Source organism: Zychaea mexicana (assembly GCF_025766255.1).
Source record: "Zychaea mexicana strain RSA 1403 chromosome Unknown BDB00scaffold_11, whole genome shotgun sequence".
NCBI lineage: Eukaryota > Fungi > Mucoromycota > Mucoromycetes > Mucorales > Lichtheimiaceae > Zychaea > Zychaea mexicana.
In genome coordinates, this window is record NW_026516674.1 from 28,987 (window position 1) to 50,086 (window position 21,100).

Below are 21,100 nucleotides of genomic sequence, written 5' to 3' on the forward strand. Positions count from 1 at the left end.
TGGATGCTTTTCCATTTGCTTTTTGAAGACAGGGCCGAATGCCTTTGTCAAATTCTCACGACATACGGGGATGCCTACGTTGGACGCTTCCAGCACCTGCATATGAGTATGATACGCATACGATAACGGATTAAATTGAATGACTATAAAGCAATTCAAGAGTTGAAAGAAGAAGAAAAGATGATGTTACGTATTGAGCTGTTGTACTGCCTCTAGGCTTGAATAATGTTTGATACGCGTCAAACGATACTAGTTTTATCGCTTTTTTTGGAGCTGCTGCCATTTGTTGAGGGACACACAAAAAGTAGAAAAAGGGGTGCGTGAAGTAAATTTCCCGAGTCACTCTCTTTTCCTCGTGCATTAACAAGAAATCCCCGCATGATTTGATCGAAGCACGTCTGATCGCGAACGTTCTGCGTGACACACACTGTGCAAGCACTATGGTAATTGGAGTAACGACCTTTTTTAATAGTATTTTGTCAAGAGAGGAAAAGAGAGAGAGAGAGAGAGAGAGAGAGATAGACAGATAAAACAAGAAAAGAGGAATAATTTACGAGAGGGGTTAGATATATCCTGGGGATTTCGTTTCTTTTGTTTGTGTGTGGTGCGTATTTTTAATCTTTGCTACGTGAGAATAGCAGAGAAGCGAGGAACGTTGTAATGCGAAAGAGAAGAGGAAGAGAGAGAGAAAGAAGGACTATTTTGGTAGAAGACGAGAAAGAATTATATTTACAAAAGACAAAATGAATAACAAAAGGAAGAATGGAAAAGAATAGAAAAAAGACAGAACAAAGGTATATCCACTACTACTTCTTTTTGTTTGCATTGGCTGCTTTTTTGCTCGTCGTAGGCGTCGTCGCTAATGCTTCCTGTATGGTTTTCATCCAAGCATGAGATTACCACTGATCCACATCCTGTCGCACACAGCAACAACAACCAGCACACACTTACGATTTGCATAGCTTGAAAATCGGATTGTAAATCATGGTCCTTGAGTCTGAACACGAGCGCCGGGCGTATATACGGATAGGAGGAATATCTACAAGTTAAGGATGATGACGCTAACAATGAACTGTTATGCAGAGTAGCCCGACTAGTGCGGGTTGGTTTTGTAGTTGTAAAAAGGATATCAGACAGCTGCTTCCGCTTAATGGATTTGCTATCAACTTGTTCTAAACCGCGTTTCCGCAATGTTCGCTTGAGCATTCTTGCTTGCGACTCCATCGCCATGTCTACAACAGAGGGTTATTACCAAAAGTCAACAGCAGCAAACCGCCCCAGATCTATTCGATAGTAGCTATGTCGGGCTTACCGTATGCAAGTTCACAGTTGTCCTTTTCTTCTTTAAGCTTGCGCCGTTTTTCTTCGAGGGTCGCAAACAGCTTTTCGCGCATTTCTTGCTTTTCAGCCTAAACATATACCCGCTTGTGTCAGCATGCTGTCCTCTCTAACCCCCTCCTTCCCGCCCTTTTCAACATAGACAATAGAAAAGATACGTTACCATGTACTCTTCCTCAGCATGGCTTATTTCTTGCTTGAATTGAGTGTCGGTTACTTGCTCTTGGTATTGTTGAAACAAGCGGCCTTCCTTGATCGTCGTTGTCCGTACCCTTTCTAACTCAGCAACACCTTCGACGTACGATGTATGCGTATCTAGGATTAATTGTGGTTGTTGTTACGTCAACACTCTTTTAGCTACTATGGTATCCCCACATTATCAAGCAAATCCCGTGGGGTAAACAAGCTTACGATTATGGACTTGCTTGATTTCTTTTTGAATCGCATTTGATTTGTCCGCATAAATTCTATACCCGGAAGAATGAAAAAAAAAAAGCATGAGAAAAAAAATCTGCGCAACCGACTCTATGCTGCTGCACATCATCATCCTTTACACACCTCCTCTGCTTCTTCCCACACCATCTTTCTTCCCCAACACCTCCACCCACACCTAGCCCTCTAACCATTCATACAGTAGTGCACATTCAAAATATCAAATAAACTTACCGATCCTTATTGTCCATGAAATCCAGATTAATCTTGTCTAGGCGTGTGCTGTATTCTTTTCGCTTCTTCTGTTTCCTGCTGTCCGTCGCACCTTCAGTATGTCCTATAAAGAAGAAGAAAAAGTGAGTTTTCATACTTTTTCAGAAACAGAGAAAAGCATTCTTTTTGCTTACCTTCATACCACGCCTCAGACTCGTCTGCTTCGCTGAGATATAGACCGTTATTATTACCATTATTATTATTATTATTCGCGGTTGCTGTCGTTGCCGTCGTTATAGTATGAGTAGTCGTGTTTGCAGCAGCAGCAGCAGCAGCATTGGAACCAGCGGCATTAGTAGTAGAATAGCGGTGTTGTTCATCAATGACAGTCGTAGTATTAATTGGCTGCTGCTGCAGTGACGACGACGACGACGAAGAAGACGAAGACGGTTGTTGCTGTAACGCTTGAGGTCGCGGAGGCAAGGAATGCGGTGGTAGAGGTGGTTGCTGCTGTTGAATGTGATGGTGGACATGGTACGGTTGTGAAGTAGCATGGTGGTGTAGGTGAGGCAGTGGTGGTGGAGGTGGCCGTCTTGGAGAATATACACCTCCAGCTAAACCATTGTTTGACCGGTGGTAGTCATGGTGGTCATGACGCTCATACAATTGTTGTTGCTGTTGGTGGTGTTGATGGTACATGTAGTGATCGTCATCCTGAGGAGCAGCAATGGCAGGGTGGTGGTGGTGTACTGGTGCTGCTGCTGCTGCTGCTGCTGTTGTTGTCGCTGCTGCTGTATGGTGGTGGTGGTGATGGTGGTGGTGAGAATGTGTTGTGGTATGGTTATGACTATGGCTGTGGTTATGGTGGTGATGCTGGTGTTGGTGCTGGTGAGTTGTTGAGTGTTGGTGCTGGTGCTGGTGTGGATGGTAGTATGGAGAAGGTGACGGTGACGGTGACGAAGACGACGATGCTACTGTGTTTGTTGCTGCTGTTGCTGTTGTTGTCGCCGCTGTAGCCTGTGTTGCAGACGGTGGAGGACGATGCTGTTGCTCTGTACTGGAAGGAGGGAGAGGAGGAGGCTGTGTTGTTGCAGGCGAATGGGCAAATGGCTGCTTTTGTTGCAATGAGGTTCGCTGTAAAGCAGGGGCAACGGTAGGTGACGAAGAGTCGCCATTGGCGGTGGCTGGCTTGGAAGTGGGTGGTGCGGCAGTAGAAGCAAGATCGGCCGCTGTTGCTGGTCGTCCTGTCGTAGTCGTAGCAAACATGAAAGGCTTGTCCGCTTCTAGCATGGAGGCAATGGGCATAGCTCTACAACAAACGTTTTCACAAACCGAAGCGGAGCGGGAGGCTAGTTAATGGCGAGCCTAGAGCTTCAAGCCCGCCCTTTCCTCATAAGCCACCAAGAATAAATGCAACCTGATTGCAGAGTAGCAGTTTATGCAGAGTAGTCTCATTCTTCTCGGATTATATAGTGGCCATTGCACCGTTTTAACTTGCTTTTTTGCTCTTCTCTCTTTTTATTGGCTCGAAGAATTGGAATTGTCTTGCTCAACACCTCACTGAAGACCATTACCCTCAAGATTAAGATCTGTACATGTGGTCATATACTGCATCAGGAACGCTAAACGTCGTTAGATAAATACTTGTTAGACGGGCTTAAGGCGATGGAAAAGCCTGGCTGATACACTTTGCTTACCTTCGTGCTTATTATAACTAGTCTTCACTTTTTTTTGTACATAAAAGTTGATAATAGCCAACGAGAAAGGGACATATTAGCTTTTTACGATGATGAAGTATCACGGTCGCACGTCTGTAGTCATGAGATTATTTAACGTTATTTTCCCTTGCACTGTGTAGTACTCACTGTGTATGCTGATAATTGTAGAATATCTAGAAAAACTGCAGCTTCAAAAAGGAAGACTACGCACGAATCCATCATTGAAGTATGAACCCAAGTACAATCCAACTTGATTATGGTGCTACAAATCAGCCAGATATACAAAGTAGATCACAGATCTATGTATACCAGCTGGTAAGCGGTAACTTTAAAAAACATCAACAGCCACATATATAAGGCTGGGCGTCATGATGTCAAGGAAGCGAATAACGTCGTAGCAAATCTGTGTCGGTCCGAGCTACAAAAATCTACACGCTATTTAATCAACGGCTTGAAAATTGATCTTGCTCATGTTGCTATTTTGTGAGTTTATCCTAAGCTTTGGTTTATGTGTGCTTGATGCTCTGATGTCTATATTTTCCAAACTCCCGCAAGGTCCGCACGGAAGGATGATGCATATCGAGATAGGGAGGATTATTGGTTTGTGATTTCTGAGGAGAAAAACATATTATAATCGCGTAACAATACCTGTACATCCTTCAGATGATGACAAGGAACTGCAAAGTTAACCTGGGGCCTTACAAAAATATGTAGTAGCTACATCTCTTTTGTGTGTGGCAATGGATTGTCCCCTGCTATTAATACACATACTATGACATATTGATTCAAGATTGTAGTTTATAGCAATATACGGCGGCACAGCTCTTCTGCTAAATGACCCATGTTATTGATTTGATGTCTACTTTATACTGTGTTCATCCACAAGCAAAGCCAAGTGTAACATACGTCGACTGCTGGACTGATTTGCTCCTCATCGTACACATGTTTTATTTAAACTATGGCGATAAGGGACTCTACGAGATAGCCATGGTGTCCTGGTTTCTTGCTTTGTGCTTTAAATTCGAAAGGAATGCTTGTGGCGCTTCAAAAGTAGATGAGAAGCAAGGAGACGCGATGGTGGGGATGAAATTTATGTTTTCTTATGCACACTGCTCCCATAACAGCTGATCCAGACTTGAAAATGTGGAACATTTGACAGTTTGGCTGCAAAGATATACTGTAACAATGAGCAGAAGCTCATCAGGTCGTGCTAGCTTTGTTTGTAGTTTGAATGGGTGATGACGATTGTAGCCTCCACACGATGCTTTGAGGAAGAAACTGTGGTAGTGATCAATCACATAAGAGAGCCTCTTTTTCATTGCATCATATGCACTTACAGCATTTTTTCTCTTTTTTCCTTTGGATCTTCCTGACTCGATAGCCAAGAGCTGGTACGCTGCAATCTTCATCTCCTCTATTAGTCAAGAATGTGCTGTGTTCTTAAATAAAGAAGGGACATCTAAATTGAAGGTGTTTCCTTGTAGACTGGTCCCAACTTTCAAGATCTAGCGTAGGTCCTTTGCGGTTATGTACGCGCCGCGGCGGTCCGCAGGTATATAACCACGACACTCTTCTTTATCGTCATTTCTAACGCTGTCGAGCAAGAAGAATAGACACTGGCTAACATCCATCCCTCTTTTTACATATGGGCAGCGTCACCGCAAACGTCCATGCGTTGAATATATTATATATTTTTTTCATCGCTTCTTTAGATTCTTTCCTCGGGCAAAATGTGGTATACAGAGCAGTTCATTTTTATCAAATAGCACAGTACAAATAGCTTATCCACTAATATCCTCAAACCCTTTTAATCTTCATCAGACTAACAGAAAGAAGACGTTGTACACCTTGGTGATAAGTCATAGTTATACCTCAAATAATTTCTCAGGGTGTGAGTTTTTTTAGCGTGCGTATCATAATGTAGCAAACCCAACACATATTGTTGTAAGCTATGAAAATGATGAGAAAAGTAGACGCGTATGTGTTGTTAACGGAAATTTCTTATACTTGTCTGGGTAAAGGGGATGGTGGAATAAGGGAGAAAGGTCTATTTTTCGCTCAAGATGACATGGCAAAGTATTTCTGCGTGGCAGATAATGCATAGTAGCGCACTTCTTGATCTTCATGCGTCATCAGTTCCATCACACGCTGCTTTGCGCCCAGATCATGGAGGTACTTTTTACCATCGGCGCCTGCGTATTTGGCATACTGGCCCACGTCATGGCAGGCGATGGCAAGGATCTCGGTCTTGTTCGAGCTCAACAGACGAGCGAGCATTCTACAAAGATGAGCGTTAATGGTGTTGCTGTCAAAAAGAGGTTCGGGGCAGCGTGTGTGTGTGTGAAAGTGAATTCGTTTTTTTACTTTAGTAATTGGTGATCATTTTCGTTTAACCGAACGGCATTTTTTTGCCAGAAATTTTCGGATTGATGCGGTGGCGACCATTCCAGCTTCCCAGTTTCCAGTTCCGAGGCATACACTTCAAACGTCCTAAAAGCATCCTCCCCACCCACACACATTAGCCTTCCACTTCACCTCATAAGACACACACACCCATCCCGGTCAGTAATACTTTACGTGAGACTTTGAAAGTTGTTTTGCAACTCGGTCTGGATCAAGTCAATGTCATTGACAACTTCTTGATCCGACCATTTTCTTGTGTGCAAGTGCTCAGTAAACGGCAACAGTTTGGCTACCAGCATGGCAGACAAGTTGGCCTTGGGTGCTTTCTCCACAAGGTTCTGTGTTATCAACCCCACTCGCATCAATTAATAAGCTCATATTAGATTTCCTTTTTCCCTTCAAGATTGTACCTTGAACGTGGCCACGACCACACGAATGATCTTTTCCTTGACAGCCGACTTTGCTATTTCGACCAGCATAGGGATCACATCGTATTTTCTATACAGCGTCATACATGGTCAAGTCACCTGATGTTATTACAGCAACAGAAAATTCACTGCCCTTTGATTTATTAGGCTAGTTTCTTACCTGTTCAAGTTTGCGGCAATTTCTTCGTCAAATGTCAATAGCCATAAAGCAAAAACAGCTTCATACGTCACTTGTGGATTTGAATTGCCTTTCTTCAATACATTGATAAACCTATTTACATGAAGAAAAGAGTAAGAGATAAGTTTCATTCTTCGCCAGCCTCCTCAATCGAGTTTCTATACATCTCTTATTTCTAATGCCACTTTTAAAAACTTACGAATCCATGGCGTGGAGTGTATTCCAGAAAGATTTTCGGTAGGCGGGTATATGGAACAAGGCATCAAGAATTTGGATATTCAGCTCGATAAGACTGGGATTACGACTTTGCAGCTGGAACGTCATCCACCGGAAAAAGTCATCAATGTCGATGTCTCGGTTCTTGGTCGAGCTATGTAACATGATATGTAGTCCAAAGGTGGATACAGAAGAAGTTTTAGTACATAGCTGAAATGTATGTATATGAGTGATATGTTTCTTTTTTACCAGACAAGAAGCGCCAAAATTTTGCTGGATTGGATACCAACGAATTCATCATTGATTCGCAAGGCCCTATGTTGTGGATTGAATCAAACAAAACCACGTCAGACCAAGTGCACATTGTCTATTCAGCTTCGATGGGAGACAATGCTAGAAAAGTCACTTTGTAAGGCTGCTCCACCCCTGGCATGGTTTCTTTCTCTATATCCTCAGTCCCCTTTGGTTTTTAAAGTTTCTTTCTCCTTACTTGTGAAACGGCGCAAAAGGATAGCCAGGGCGGCCTTCTGACGCTTGATGAAACAACTTAATCCTTTCATCGTGTTCTATTATTTAAATACATTGATAGTTGTAAAAGTAAATAAAGCGCTCGTATAAGCATATAGTAGGTATTACTAACAAAGTAGGAAAATACTGTATACCATCAATCATGTCTTGGATCATGACCAAGACTTTTTGAACTGCATCCACGCGAGCCAATTTATGCATCAGATCCAGGTACATGCCTGCGTAATAGAGTCCGTGCTTATGATTACAATATACTCATGTAAGTCTTACTTTTGATACAAGACCTTTTACGTATAAAACATACCTCGGACATGACGTGTGTGACTTCCTCTGGTGACTTATTATCGACATGCTCAATCATTGCCACTTCGTCTGCTGTTATTAAGCCAGCACGTTCATATCCCTGTTTTGAAGTAATAGTTACCATGTCAACAATCACCCTCTGGGTCAAGTACACGTACTGCATTGCTAATTTAAAAGTCATTCACTCTCTTTTTACCTGCCAAGGAATGGGTTCGTTACGAATCTTGTCAGCCAATTCGTCAAGGTATGGATGGGCAATGATTGTCAGTGTGACATCCTCGATGAGGCTGCTTGTCGCGGTATCGGTTGCGGGAGTTGCCGTGTCAGTGGTAATGACATTGTTATTGTTGGAATCAGGTACAGTTGTGTCGACGAGGGGTGCTTCTGCAGAGAGCATTGTTGCTGTTCGTTTTAAAAAGCTTTTGAGAAGAAACGATAGAAATCGAGAAGGGAAGAAAAAACAAGGAGAGGGTCTGGTGTATCAGGAAACGCGCCATCGGCTTAATATGTACCGCATGCAGTGAGAAAGAGGGATCCTGAAACGCCCCAGGTGAGCGTGAAAATGCAGTTTTGTCCGGACAGCACATACATCGTTGTTATAAGATATATTACCACACTAATAAGCTGTAGTTGCCATAGGGTTTCCGGGGCTACTGCATTTGTATCCTAATACGTGATGATTCTAAATTCGCTAGCTTTTCTACTTGGCGATCATTACAAAGAGGTTGTCCTATATCCAGTGTGATCGTGTGTAACAACGAGACAAAGGGACACCATTCCGACAATATGCACGCATAAAATTAGCTAATAGCATACCTATTGCGCTTCGCTATTATTATCACCCGCTGGGTCCACATCCGCTGGGTTTACTGGCTCTATAGAAAATGCAGAACTAAGGATAAAGTACTGTACGTAGCTGCCCATAACTTTTATGTCACTTGTAACCGGTATAACGTATCTTCAGTTTTTTGAGGGAAATGCTCGAATGTATAATAATTGCGATAAAAAGGCTCGGGGAATGAACGACGTATTTGTTCTGTTGGTCGTCTTCCCGGTTTGGATAGAAAGCTACTAAGCAATATAAGAGCTATGCTCTTTAGTTTCTTATTACAATGATTAATCGTTACGGATACATCCTTTTTCATATAATCTGCTCGGTGTTCTGATACTTCTTCTGCCAATAAAGCGGTCTGTAAAGTTAGTAAAATTAGCACAAAGCAAACGAATGTCATCAGAAGAATAAAGGAATACTACTTGTGGTAGTAATAATAGTAAGACGTTTTCCTTTTATTATACTTAAGTATGCCATGTAGACTCAAGACCAATTAAGTACAGAGATTCCGCAGGAGGACAAGTCGACTACCTGCCTTACTCAGCGATAAAAGTGAAACTCTTGGAGAGAAGCAAGCCGACATTGGAAGATCGTTCCGTCGACGGAACATGATGAAGGAAGCAGGGGTCCCTGAGCTGTATCAAGAGCTTCAGGCTGCAAGAGTCTCAATCCTCCATGTCGAATCAGGGCTTGCGCAAGTCTACAGGCAATTTTTCAAACGCAAGGTTGCAATTGTACGTCGTAAATGCGTTGTATCTGCAAGGACTGGCCAAGAAAAATACCTTTGATGAAAAGATTGAGGTGTGGTCAACTTGACATGTCCTATGCGATGCACATGGCATCTACGAATATATTTTTTCAAGTCAACTATCCCAAAAGACTATCCTCGAATCTCTACAGAGCAATACTCCATTGGGTGTTGGTGGTGTCGATCCAGGCCATATTGTCGCTGCTACAACTGTATTGACGACTCACACTTACATCTTTGATGCGAGTCAGCAATACACAGATGGATTAATTGCACCGCTCCACCACCTCCTTCATCACCTCCACCGTCACCAGCACAATTGCCACCGTCATCATCATCATTAGCAGCAGCAACAGCAGCAACGCAAGAGCAAGACAGCGAACAAACATACAACAGCACCTCCTTACTTAAACCACAAACACACACTTGGTATGCTAATTTAAGCGCCCTGCAATATTTGCAACAAAACTCCTAAAACGACGCGAGATATTTCAAAGAAAAGCCATCGACGATGCCGATAGACAGTGCAAGGAAGATCGCACACGTAAACTGCCTTATATAGTATATCACAGTAAATTGGTTCGGCATGGCGCCTACCTGGAATCAAATCCACATTATATTTCTTTGCTTCGTGGCGGATCGGATCAAAGAAGCACCAACAAAAGGCATGCAAAAATTTAAAGCAACGCGCCGAGAAAACAGCCAACTGTGCAATATTGGCCAGTTTCGGTCCAGCGAGACGTGCCCGCACTGCCACAAGCCATGCAACGTCCTCATACAGCACCCCTATTCTCCCCACGCTCTTCTCCCTCTTTTCAGCCATTCAAGGCGTATGATAACACCAGTCCTGATGCTCAGCTATATCCGCGTATAGCTGGATAAAAAGAGTAAACGTCTGTCTCTTTTTGTGTTAAATGCGACCCTTTGTTATCACTATATATCGCGAGCATTGAGAAACAACGACCACCCTAACTATTGCCACGGTGGACTTCTTTTATCAAGTTTTTCTGGTATCTTGTAGAAAACGCTGAGAGTTTCAAAGTCGCTTTTTTGGCCCTTTTGACAGCTTGAAAGCTTAACACATGTGTTATATTACTCGATTTAAACATCCTTTAAAAAAGTTTATATATATAGTAAGCGCAAGCTTTACTGTGTTTCCATGTGAAGTCCGGTTTACTATGGATTGTTTTAATTACAAGGTGCCAGCCAAGAACAAGAAAAACAAGTGGGTACATGTGAGAAGGTAAAGGAATTAACGGTAGTATGTTGTACTATAATAGGAGGTATCAAGTGACAAATGAATACATGTCATCTATGCAGTGGTTCTTTTTGTCGATTACGGGAAATCTCTCCGCAGAGTAACTAAGAAATATTAAATAAAGAGATAAGTATCTCGTCTAGCAATAAAAAGTGACCAAGGTTCTATTTAAATGTACCTGAGCTAAATTCCGCAAAAGGATCCTGATAATCAAGGGTTTTTTCATCATCATCATCTGTTGCCGGTGGTGATGGTGGTTGTTGCTGCTCCTGTTGTAACTGCTGTTGCCGTGCAAGATCGAAACTGACGCTTTCCTTCATATGTTTAAAGTGAACGGCATCAATAGCATTTGATTTGGCAGGAATGATGGGTGGTTTCATGTTGCGTAGTAAGGCAAAATTGATCGATTTGAAGAATGCGTGGGATTTGACTTCGCTTGCACCTGCACGAGCACCTAGCCGCTTGGTCTCATCCTTGTGTAATAATTTACGTATGATTGTTTTGCATTGGCTGGATACGCCAGGTCCGGTATAGTATGGATTGCTACTGAAATCTGGGAATTCGAGAACTTTGTGTAAGATCAAATCGAATGTATCGTTTCGCGTGCATCCCTTGAATGGTGTGAAGCCAAACTGTATAAGAATAGAATAAGTTAGAATATAATGGCCATGTGTGGAGCAATTACTGTTCGTTGCTAACTTACCAGCATTTCATACAAAAAGATGCCCAATGCCCACCAATCCACACTGCTCGAATGGCCGTTCCCCTCAATCACTTCTGGGGCCAGATACTCTAATTGGATCAATAAGATAATCAGTATACTCTTCTTCACCCCTAATTATCCCCTCCTCCTTTTTATTATCGTACCTTCTGTACCAACGAATGAATTGGTTCGCAAATTTGCACAAGATTTTGTATCCAACATTGGTCGTTGCTAACCAGAAAATATAACGCATGAATATTACATATCATATAAAACGTATATAGTGTAACTTAATATAATTACCCAGAACGGAAGGGATGATTGAATGATGGAAGGTCGCCCTGCTGCCGGTGACTGTACAGACAGATCGAAATCAGATAACATTAAATGTCCTGATTCGTGTAATAGAATGTCTAAATAATATAACATGCATAAATTTTACTTTTTCTTACATGTTATGCATTTGATGACTTACTTTCTGGTTTCAGATCACGGAAAACAATTCCCATTAAATGAAGGTATTCCAACGCCGCCACGACTTCAGCGGCGTAGAACTTTGCATCATTCTCCACCAGCACCCTTCCAGGTCGTCGTTGTAATGCTATCCACACAACATTGGAGAAATTAGTATAGTTTTTGTTTCAAGCTTGGCAGCAACCAGCACATCAACAGACTATATGCTTTACCTCGAAAGAACTCGCCGCCGACACAGAACTCCATACAGAAATACAGGTAGTGATTGCTCTGAAAAGAATGGTACAACGGAACAATAAATGGATGGTTGGCAGTGGCAAGAATGGCTTGTTCTGCATATGCACGTTTGATCTTATTTCGCTTGACCATCTCCTTTTTGGATAGTACTAAAAAAAGAACATCATATATATATATATAAGCTATTGTGCACCTCCGACAATGATCGTACAAAAGTAGAAAAGGATAGAATAACTGGCTCATAAGAAAAGATCTCGATCCTTTCCGCCGGGAATCATACAGCCCTGGTGTAAGCTGAGGCAAAACCAGAGATATAAGTTGCTAACGCATCTCCATAACAACCACATAGCCACGGTAAACCATAGCGACCAGAATTAGATATGTATGAATTCATTACCTTTAAGCGCAAAAAGTTTGCCATTCTCGATATGTTTGACGAGATAAACCTTGCCTACATCGCCTTTACCGAGAAGCTTGATCTTTGTGAAACTGGCAGGAGATACTTGGGCAGTAATGATATTGCTACTGCTGCTGCTGCTACTGCTACTCGAACGACCACTCGTTGTCGAGGTCAGGCTGGAACAGGAACGTACAGGGTTCGCTACTGCTGCTAGTGTTCCTGCTGTTCCTGTCTTTGTTGTTGGTAGAGGAGTTGAATGCGTGGTTTTGAGGGTATCGGTCGAAGCGGCTTTACGCAATTGGGGAGTTGGCGATGAAAGGAGCATTTGGGCAGAGCAAGATGTATTGAGCAGTGAGCGATTGCTGAGAGGGACTTTTGACGGAGACAAGTGACGATGACGATGACGATGACTCCGCTGCTGATAGCTAGGAGCTGGTGTTAAGGGGAGTGAAGAAGGAGTGGTCATGTTTCTGATTCAGTAAAAAAAAAAATACAGAAATAACAATGGAAAGAAAAGAGAAAGATAGAACGGTGTGTACTTGGTAACTATATTACTGTTTTAGTCGCTTGGTTATTTGGTTATGCCAAAAGGGTAGTGTAAAGGGCTCTGTCCTTGGATCCATTGTTTCACAAAGGAACAAAGTAACAGTGTGTAGTACATGGGAAATATATTATGATGGCTGCAACTGATTTCTGTTGCAGTAGTATTATTCTCTGGTCGGGGCCGACCTTTGGGCAAATAAGAAATCAGGGATCGACCAGGCCAGCCCAAGGATTTGATAGCGCATACCCCGACTAGATGGATCCTTATTCGTCGTTATCGTCAAAAGAAAGTTTTACAGTGGCGGCGGCTTTCTTGGCCTTCTTTTTCTTTGATTTCTTGTCGCTTGACTCTTTCTTCTCTGTGCCTTTTTCTGTACTGGCACCTGCATCATCACCCTTATCACCATCAGCAGGGGCTTTGCGCTTCTTCTTTTTAGCACGAAATAAGATTCGTCCGCTTTCATCTACGGCAGGCCGATCGTCGTCTTTGCCGTCGTCGTCCTCTTCCTCGCCCTTCTTTTCGTCGTCATCATCGTCATTCTGTGCGGATTGATGGATCTCTGTGTTTTTTTTATATATTGGGTGTAGAGAAATGAGTATGGTGCATCATATTTTTGAAGAAAGAGTCGATTACGTCTTAATGACGATATTTAAATTTAATAAAAACGCGTATTATTGTTATTGTACTACATGTTACAATAACTCTACACGCGCACAAACAGCAATACCTTTCCCATGCTTGTCTAGCGTCACCACTTGCGCGCCGTCAAGTTCATTATAGTCGTCGTCATCTTGTCCATCGTCATAATTTTCAAATTTTCGCATCTTTTGCTCTTCCTCTTCCCGATTCCGTTTCAATCGGGACAGGAAAGGTGCTTCCTTGTGTACATATGACAGTCCACTCGAAACTTGGTGAGGTGTTAACTGCTTGGGAGGCATATATAGGGGTGATTATACTTGGCAAGTAATAAAGGCAAATGCGCTTGTCACGCTGGCCTCCCCCACTCCACGCACACACACACACACAAATTTTAACAGCCAATCAAATCTGTGGGATCGCTGAATACCCTGAATATTTTATTTTCCATTGACATGTTTCGACCAATGGCGGTTGAATTATGCTACGGGGAGACAAGAAGCACTTTTTTGCCACCAAAGGTCCTCAATGAAGAAGAAGAAGAATATGCCATGGGTGACAATGATAGTACCATTAAACATCGACAACAAAGAAAATAGAAAGGCCATTATGTTTATATTTGCACGTTAATCATATAACAAAAGGGTTTCTTCTTCCTCTCCAATTCATTCCTTTTCTACCTTCTTTGTCAAAGCTCACTTCTTGGATAGAAGCGATCCTCACAATTTACGCCGCACATTGATCATTACACGCGTCTCCTGGAAACCAACAACAACAACAACAACAACAACAACAACAGCGGCAACGACGTACACCTTACCAACCTAGCATACAGCAGCTATTGCCAACTTTATGAACACGTAAATTGATCAGCGAGAACCTCAAAGAGAGGAGCAATTGCATGTTGCTTCTTTCGATAATATAAAAAGAGAACATCCTTGAGTTGTCATTTCTTCTCTAACTCTTCCTTTACAAAACTATTTTACTTCTTCTTTACATATACCCTTTTTTTCATTTAATTTAATAGCCCAGATTTACGTAATCCTTCACCACCAAGCAATATGGACATTAGTAACAGTGACCCAGATCTCACTGTTGATCCAAGGGCAGCCGCATTCTCCATTATGTTTGTGAGCGTGGGTTTTTCCTGCTTTATATGGCAATCACTACGATCTGGATGGATGTTTTACAAGATTCGCAAGCCGATCCATGGCATTGTATTTGCACAAGCCGTGCTAGGTGTCATCCTGACCTTTTGCACATTATTGACATCGCTTGTGTATGTCGACTGCCACTTTGTAAGTACACACATGCATTATACACATCTGTTTTTTTTGCGTAGTATGTCACAATCAACTCTGTACTCATCACTAAAACAACACAGATATTGATTTTTTCGATCGTTGGTGTGAATCTGGGCGACATTGCATTACAATCCGTGCTTCTTTGGAAAGCGTATCTGGGGAACAACCGATCTAAGATTATCCTGATGATTGGATGCATACCACTTATTGGCCTTGTTGTGTTTATTATCTGCAATGTCACAGTTGCGCAATCCATAATGAAATATCGAGGAAACGTCTGTACAACTAGTTACCGTGAGTATGAGATTGTTTTAAGGGCTCGAAACTTATTAGATAAGCCCGGGTTGTTTAATTACTAAACAGCCAGATCATGGGATGTTATTGGCTACTGATACACTGACCTTGAAAATTATTCTCCTTGATAACCGAAAAAAAAAAATATAGCAATCTACATTGTCATTGCCAAAGCGGCGCTAGATTTTACATCCAATACGTTTCTTTCATGGTGCTTTATACTTGTTATTTACCGTCATTATCAAGTCCTTGGTTCGAGTATCCAAAAGACCTTGATTAAAGAAGGCTTAATCTACTGGTAGGCACTCTACACTGTTCGATATTGGAAAAGAAAGAAGGTCGTAGTGATGTAGTGTGTGTGTGAGTGTGGCTCATGTGAATTAATCTATTGTTCCGGTATTCCCCACTTGCTGTGTCTCTATCCCTTCAACCCATTGGTACACAAATCACAAAAAAAAAGTTTTGGTGTTTGTCTTTCGAATATAGTCACGGGAATATTGCTGACCGTTAGAGTTCTCGGCGGAAGCTCTCCGATATTGTACACGATTGATTGTAAGTCCTTTTGTTTGTGTTATTTTCATAATGGATCAAATCGGTAAAGCAAATTAAAATTAGAAACTCAGATTCGCACAATTTCCTTTTTTGACTAAGGGTATCTGGCTTCCTATCTGATTATCAAGCAACTCAAATACGGCCGTAATGGCTTGAATGAAGAAGATGGCGAGGACAATGACGACGACGACGACGACGACGATAGCCGTATGGAAGATGATGATGGTGACACGCACAGCCGTGGTCAGATCAGTCGTCATCGTCACACGATGTCATGCTCCACGGCTGCGGAAGACCTGAATCAGCTCCATTCGCGGCCGCTTTCGTTCCTGCTGAAGAATGAAATTGATGTAGAACATCATCAGGCGCATCCAGACGGGAAGAAAGAAAGTGACAGAAATCAAGGATAAGCAGATGATGCTGTGTGACAAAGAAGGGGTGTTTGGGATTTGCTGGAAAAGTTATATAAAAAAAGAAAGTTGAAGTTTGAAGGGACGAAAAGTAAAAGAAGCCAGAGAGACAGAGAGAGAGAGAGAAAGTAAGATGAAAAAGAGAGATGGAGAGATCTCATCATCGCGCTCTTTTTTTATGCGCCCTCATAAGACCTCAATAACAGCATCATTCTAGCCCACTTTGGGTTGTTTATTGCCTACGATCTTCTTCTTCCATGCACATGTCTGCTCGTGTGTCTACTTACACAGTGCATTATTATACATGCTTGCACGTAAATGATAGTAAAGATGATGACGCTGTTATGTAATGGTAAACAATGTATGTGTGTTGGTGGCCAAAAAAGAAAACACAAACAAAAGCAGTCTTATCAGATTGCACATGTCACGCAGAAATAAAAGGTTGTCAAGTGGATATATTGGGGATTACACAGCCTAAGCAATTGTAAAGGCGAGAGTGTGAGCGTGTGGGTTGTACGAATGCGTGGCCCTTTCCGGGGGACCTCGGACAGTATTTGCCGCAAGTTGCCATAGAGGATGGGTGGGGGGGGGGTTGAAGGGGAGCAAACAGCAGCCCCACCCCTCGCTTATCAGATGGATTGTGATTGGCTCCGCGGTAATCTGATTGATCGTGGTCTGTAGGAAAAATTTTATAAATCTAATACAGATTTCCGTGCCGTCGCCTTTTCTCTTTCTCTCCACTTCTTGCAGCAGCAAAGGAACCCCTCTCTCTTTACCAGTCCAACTTCTTTTACATTACCTACACTTGTCGCGTGTGCGCTCTCTCTCTCTTTCTCTTTCTCTTTCTCTCTCTACCTCTCCAATTCTACAGACGAAGAAGAAAAAAACAAAGAGCGACCAATCAGTATCTCTATACTCTTGCTACTACCACTACCACTACCAATACATACACACACACACCCCCACTCACTTAAACTCTGTACAATGGCTGAAGAATACGACTACGAATCTCTTGGAAACAACACTTCGATGGGCCAGAATGCCCTTGCTGGTGCCTTAGCCGGTGTCGCTGAGCATTGTGCCATGTATCCTGTCGACTCTATCAAGGTAAGAATCCTAATTTGATATGCATGTGTGTGTGTGTAGATTGGAGCAGAAAGGGGATGGGTGGGACGACCGACCGACCGACTGTCTGTTGACTGTTGACTGTTGACTGACCTCGGTGGCATGAATTACCATTCTTGTTAGACGCGAATGCAAGTCATTCAGAGTGGACGACCACCTGTTCCTGTCAATCCGACGACAGTCGCTCAGCATCCATCACTTAAAACTGCGTCGAGGAATCTTTGGCGCGGTGTCAACTCGGTCGTATTGGGCGCCGGCCCCGCCCATGCCTTACATTTTGCAACCTACGAATACTGCAAAGAAGCATTTGTTGGCGACGGCCACCACGCACTTGGATTTGCTGCTGCCGGTGCATGTGCGACCTTGGCACACGACGGTCTTATGAATCCCTTTGATGGTAAGAGGCAACACGGGAATGAAGAGGAGCACAGCGGATGATTTTCCCAAGCACATACAGTTTGTACTAAGCCTGTACCCACTCTCTCTCTCGCTCCGTTCCAATTATTCCAGTGGTGAAGCAACGGATGCAACTCCGCGATTCCACATACAGATCTGTCCGAGAGTGCGCACGACAGGTCTATGCCAAGGAAGGCCTCGGTGCATTCTACATCTCGCTGCCAACAACCCTCGCCATGTCCGTCCCCTTCCAATCCATCCAGTTCGCAAGCTATGAATTCTTCCGCAAATATCTAAACCCGGACGGCCAGTACGACCCCAAAACCCACGTTATTGCCGGCGGTCTCGCAGGCGCGATTGCTTCCTCCATCACCACTCCTCTCGACGTCGCTAAAACGCTTTTGCAGACCCGTGGTCACAGTCTTGACCCTCGCATTCGCAATGCCACCGGTTTCTGGGATGCCATGAGCATCATCAAACAGCGTTATGGTATGCGGGGTTTCTTCAGAGGCTACAAGCCCCGTGTGCTGACCAACATGCCCAGTGCCGCCATCAGCTGGAGCGTCTACGAATACTTCAAATGGTTTTTGGATACCCACGAGTCGGCTAAGAAAGTCTCGCAAGACAAGAGTCTCATTCGTCTCTAAAAAAAAAGAAACCGTTTCCATATCCTATCCCGTCATCACCAAACCGTCTCTCTCCACTTTTTCTCAAAACATCACCACTACAACCAACCAACCAACCACCCATCCACTTTTTCTAATATCTCTGTACCATAGTTGTTTTCTTGGATTTTACCCTCTTTTCTCTAGCTTTTGTACATACTTTTTTCTTACTTTTATACAAGCAGTTTTTTATAACATGATGAAAAGGATATACAAAAATACATAATGCTATTATAGACTCTTATTCTGAACCAAACCCAACAGCAGCAAATTGGAGTGAGAAATGTGTAATGTGTGTTTCAAGTAGTGGCAGTAGTACTCATCCCTCAAGCACTTTCAACCTTCTTCTTGTCGCCTTCGTTATCGACAAAGTTAGCATTCGTGTGCATCCACTAACATTAGGAAAGGGTTGTTAGTTCTTGTCGGTCATATGCTGTTGCTTGCGCGTGTTGCTGCAAGCACGTGTATCTGCTGAAAGCTGACTCACCTTGTAGACGCTCGAAAAGTCAAGTTTGCCGTAATCGTTCATTGTTGACAGGTCGCTGTATACTTGAGCCGCTGTGGTCCCCAAGATCGGAGTCGTGCCTGAATCAAATGCGGCCTTCATGGCCAGTCTTAAATCTTTAGCCATCAGCTTATTTGCGAATCCACCAGCATATTCTCGGTTCGCCGGTGCCGTTGGGATCACACCTGGATGGGGGTTGTTTGTGTCCGAGCTCCAGCAACGGCCTGTCGAGCTGTTCATAATCGATGCCATCAAGGCCGGGTCCATGCCGAGACGACCGGCTAGCAACAGGGCTTCCGAGACGCCAATCATGGAAACGGCCAACAGCATGTTGTTGCATAACTTGGCAACTTGTCCCGTGCCATTGCCGCCACAGTGTACTGCGTTGCGGCCCATCAACGCAAGTGTCGGTCTGATTTTTTCAAAACTTGCCTCCGAAGGTGCGCCCACCATGAACGTCAGTGTGCCATTTTCAGCACCCACGACACCTAAACATAGCATTGTTGCCATTCATATAAGAGTCTCACTCTGCTGCCATGACTGGCTGGTTATATCACAACATTGTGGTGAGAGTATACGTACCTCCACTCACAGGAGCATCAAATGGTGTAGCCTTTCTGTCCACGACTTGTTTGGCAAGCGTGCGTGCAGACTCGGCGTCAATGGTGCTGGAGTCGATCAACAAGCTATCTTGATCGATCGCATCGATCAACGAAGAGTAGACGGATTGCACGTGACCAGCCTCTGGAAGCATGGTGATCACGGTAGCCGCCTTGTCAGCCAGCTCGGCGGGACTGTCGGCTGCTTTGGCTTTTGGATATTCGTCAACGAACTTTTCAACGGCGGCTTTGTTCACATCGAACACTAAAAGATCACCCTGGGTCTTGGCTGCAAGGTTCTTTGCCATACCGTGTCCCTACATATGATATAACAGCATTAAGATTCAATATTATTAGGAAAGATATCTATTCCTAGGCGTTTGTGTATGTATGCGTGATTGTTTACTTGGGGGAACGCCACCTCTCTCGTTCACTCGCCCCCCTTTCCAACTTTACCATTTGACCCAAGCCAATAATACCGATTGCTTGTTTTCTGTTGCCAGCCTATTTTTGTTCGTTTGTCCGTTCATTCGCAAAGTACAGGTTAATTCACTTATAAGATGTAACACTCCATACTCGGGCATCCTTACGTTTGCTATTACACAAGAAAAATCAACGTCAATAACGAAAAGACTCGGGTCACTCACTCTCCTTTTTCTTCATATCAACAATACCAACATCACTGTCCCAGCATGAACTACCTGTTGAATACAGACGAGACGACGCCATCTTCGTTCTCGGAACTCGAAGAGCATTTTTTCCGAGAAAGCACAGTTGAACGCGAGCTTGAACCATGATCGTTGTCGTTTCTAATTTGAGGTTAGAAGAACAAAAAAAGGGGAAGCAAAGGTGAAGAATAGATGGAAAAAGAAAAGGATTATGCAGGTTGTTCCCACGCTACCCTTTCAGTGAAAAATCTCATTTTGAGTTTCCGCAAAGCAAATTATACTCACCCCACACATTGCTACACTCCTCCAGCTTATTCTGTCTCAGAGTATTCACACTTGATTATTTGCTCATGCACGACATATATTCATCTATTTCGGTGCACGTACGCAACAACAATAGCATGTACGCACAAGCATCGTTATAACCTTGTTTCCGTTTTAAATTAGAAAGAGCGTAAACTGTGCTGCAGATAATATTCATTTTTGTCTACTATTGGTTTCTTCACTCAAAAAAAAAGATTAAAAAAACACATACTATGCTTCATCTATTTCAAGCTTTTGTTAGTCTGAAAGCCTTCGCTAAAACCTATGGAGAAAATGAAGGACAACGATGATGACTTGTTTAAGTTGAATTTCTGTGAAAATTAAAATACTTTCGCACCGATTGGTTCCCGGTAGCTGACGTCTGGTTATTTAGTCGTGATACATCACATTTTCAGTAAAAGCAAAGAGGGGGAATCGGTCATCCTCACCATCATCTTTTATATTTATTCCTTCTTTGCTTATACTCCAATGTGCTGGCAGAAGAGCTTTTTAGGTCAACTAGTAAATTTTAGATAGGTATAGCAGCATTAACATGAAAAATTAACGGATAACAACGATATCCTCAGTAGTTTGAAAAAAAAAAGATGATTTCCTAGAACTCTCGCTGCTCAGTCTACATTTTATTTCACAAGCCATGCTACTACACGATGAAACAAGTTTTATTCTTGT

General features: G+C 43.0%; 7 protein-coding genes across 7 annotated transcripts; 2 read left to right on the forward strand and 5 right to left on the reverse strand.

The window, feature by feature from the left end:
* Positions 1–780: 780 nt before the first annotated feature.
* On the reverse strand, positions 781–2,763 carry BDB00DRAFT_806050 (Sds3-like-domain-containing protein). Its single transcript, XM_053122235.1, has 8 exons — positions 2,178–2,763; positions 2,005–2,107; positions 1,750–1,805; positions 1,502–1,653; positions 1,313–1,409; positions 1,131–1,232; positions 952–1,016; positions 781–869 (listed from the first exon to the last, which is right to left on the reverse strand). Exons 1-8 carry the CDS (start codon positions 2,680–2,682, stop codon positions 807–809), a joined length of 1,143 nt encoding a protein of 380 aa, XP_052983192.1. The 5' UTR covers positions 2,683–2,763; the 3' UTR covers positions 781–806.
* Positions 2,764–5,759: 2,996 nt separating this feature from the next.
* On the reverse strand, positions 5,760–8,154 carry BDB00DRAFT_757219 (ATPase V1 complex subunit H; the record flags this gene model as incomplete). Its single annotated transcript, XM_053118968.1, has 10 exons — positions 5,760–5,979; positions 6,066–6,191; positions 6,279–6,442; positions 6,515–6,602; positions 6,693–6,803; positions 6,910–7,080; positions 7,417–7,492; positions 7,589–7,691; positions 7,759–7,857; positions 7,954–8,154. The coding sequence occupies 10 exons, from the start codon at positions 8,152–8,154 to the stop codon at positions 5,760–5,762; spliced, it is 1,359 nt and encodes a 452-aa protein (XP_052983193.1).
* Positions 8,155–10,424: 2,270 nt separating this feature from the next.
* Positions 10,425–13,045, reverse strand: BDB00DRAFT_45721 (kinase-like domain-containing protein). The gene is made up of 8 exons (XM_053117454.1): positions 12,407–13,045; positions 11,985–12,158; positions 11,774–11,899; positions 11,602–11,711; positions 11,463–11,529; positions 11,299–11,387; positions 10,774–11,227; positions 10,425–10,699 (listed from the first exon to the last, which is right to left on the reverse strand). Exons 1-8 carry the CDS (start codon positions 12,873–12,875, stop codon positions 10,674–10,676), a joined length of 1,515 nt encoding a protein of 504 aa, XP_052983194.1. The 5' UTR covers positions 12,876–13,045; the 3' UTR covers positions 10,425–10,673.
* Positions 13,046–13,216: 171 nt separating this feature from the next.
* On the reverse strand, positions 13,217–13,891 carry BDB00DRAFT_868776 (uncharacterized protein; the record flags this gene model as incomplete). The annotated part of the gene is made up of 2 exons (XM_053126507.1): positions 13,217–13,512; positions 13,681–13,891. 2 exons carry the CDS (start codon positions 13,889–13,891, stop codon positions 13,217–13,219), a joined length of 507 nt encoding a protein of 168 aa, XP_052983195.1.
* Positions 13,892–14,650: 759 nt separating this feature from the next.
* On the forward strand, positions 14,651–16,265 carry BDB00DRAFT_952033 (uncharacterized protein; the record flags this gene model as incomplete). Its single annotated transcript, XM_053129597.1, has 5 exons — positions 14,651–14,887; positions 14,974–15,187; positions 15,338–15,439; positions 15,701–15,739; positions 15,839–16,265. 5 exons carry the CDS (start codon positions 14,651–14,653, stop codon positions 16,147–16,149), a joined length of 903 nt encoding a protein of 300 aa, XP_052983196.1. The 3' UTR covers positions 16,150–16,265.
* A 614-nt stretch (positions 16,266–16,879) lies between these two features.
* BDB00DRAFT_806070 (mitochondrial carrier domain-containing protein) lies at positions 16,880–18,538 on the forward strand. The gene is made up of 3 exons (XM_053122236.1): positions 16,880–17,256; positions 17,398–17,671; positions 17,785–18,538. The coding sequence occupies exons 1-3, from the start codon at positions 17,134–17,136 to the stop codon at positions 18,315–18,317; spliced, it is 930 nt and encodes a 309-aa protein (XP_052983197.1). The 5' UTR covers positions 16,880–17,133; the 3' UTR covers positions 18,318–18,538.
* Positions 18,539–20,335, reverse strand: BDB00DRAFT_806072 (3-hydroxyisobutyrate dehydrogenase). The gene is made up of 3 exons (XM_053122237.1): positions 19,896–20,335; positions 19,423–19,756; positions 18,539–19,328 (listed from the first exon to the last, which is right to left on the reverse strand). Exons 1-3 carry the CDS (start codon positions 19,896–19,898, stop codon positions 18,748–18,750), a joined length of 918 nt encoding a protein of 305 aa, XP_052983198.1. The 5' UTR covers positions 19,899–20,335; the 3' UTR covers positions 18,539–18,747.
* Between the last annotated feature and the right edge of the window lie 765 nt (positions 20,336–21,100).

Bases quoted from the DNA above. Each gene is read 5' to 3' on its own strand.
- BDB00DRAFT_45721 (XM_053117454.1), bottom strand. From the start codon at position 12,875: ATGACCACTCCTTCTTCACTCCCCTTAACACCAGCTCCTAGCTATCAG. The intron at 11,900-11,984 runs GTAAAGCATATA...TTGTGTGGATAG, and splicing joins CGGCGGCGAGTTCTTTCGAG to CATTACAACGACGACCTGGA. The intron at 11,388-11,462 runs GTACGATAATAA...TGATCCAATTAG, and splicing joins TTCATTCGTTGGTACAGAAG to AGTATCTGGCCCCAGAAGTG.
- BDB00DRAFT_806072 (XM_053122237.1), bottom strand. The intron at 19,329-19,422 runs GTACGTATACTC...TGCTATGTTTAG, and splicing joins TGATGCTCCTGTGAGTGGAG to GTGTCGTGGGTGCTGAAAAT.
- BDB00DRAFT_806050 (XM_053122235.1), bottom strand. From the start codon at position 2,682: ATGTACCATCAACACCACCAACAGCAACAACAATTGTATGAGCGTCAT. The intron at 1,806-2,004 runs GTAAGTTTATTT...TTCCGGGTATAG, and splicing joins TTCATGGACAATAAGGATCG to AATTTATGCGGACAAATCAA. The intron at 1,654-1,749 runs GTAAGCTTGTTT...AATTAATCCTAG, and splicing joins AATCAAGCAAGTCCATAATC to ATACGCATACATCGTACGTC.
- BDB00DRAFT_806070 (XM_053122236.1), top strand. From the start codon at position 17,134: ATGGCTGAAGAATACGACTACGAATCTCTTGGAAACAACACTTCGATG. The intron at 17,257-17,397 runs GTAAGAATCCTA...CATTCTTGTTAG, and splicing joins ATCCTGTCGACTCTATCAAG to ACGCGAATGCAAGTCATTCA. The intron at 17,672-17,784 runs GTAAGAGGCAAC...CAATTATTCCAG, and splicing joins TCTTATGAATCCCTTTGATG to TGGTGAAGCAACGGATGCAA.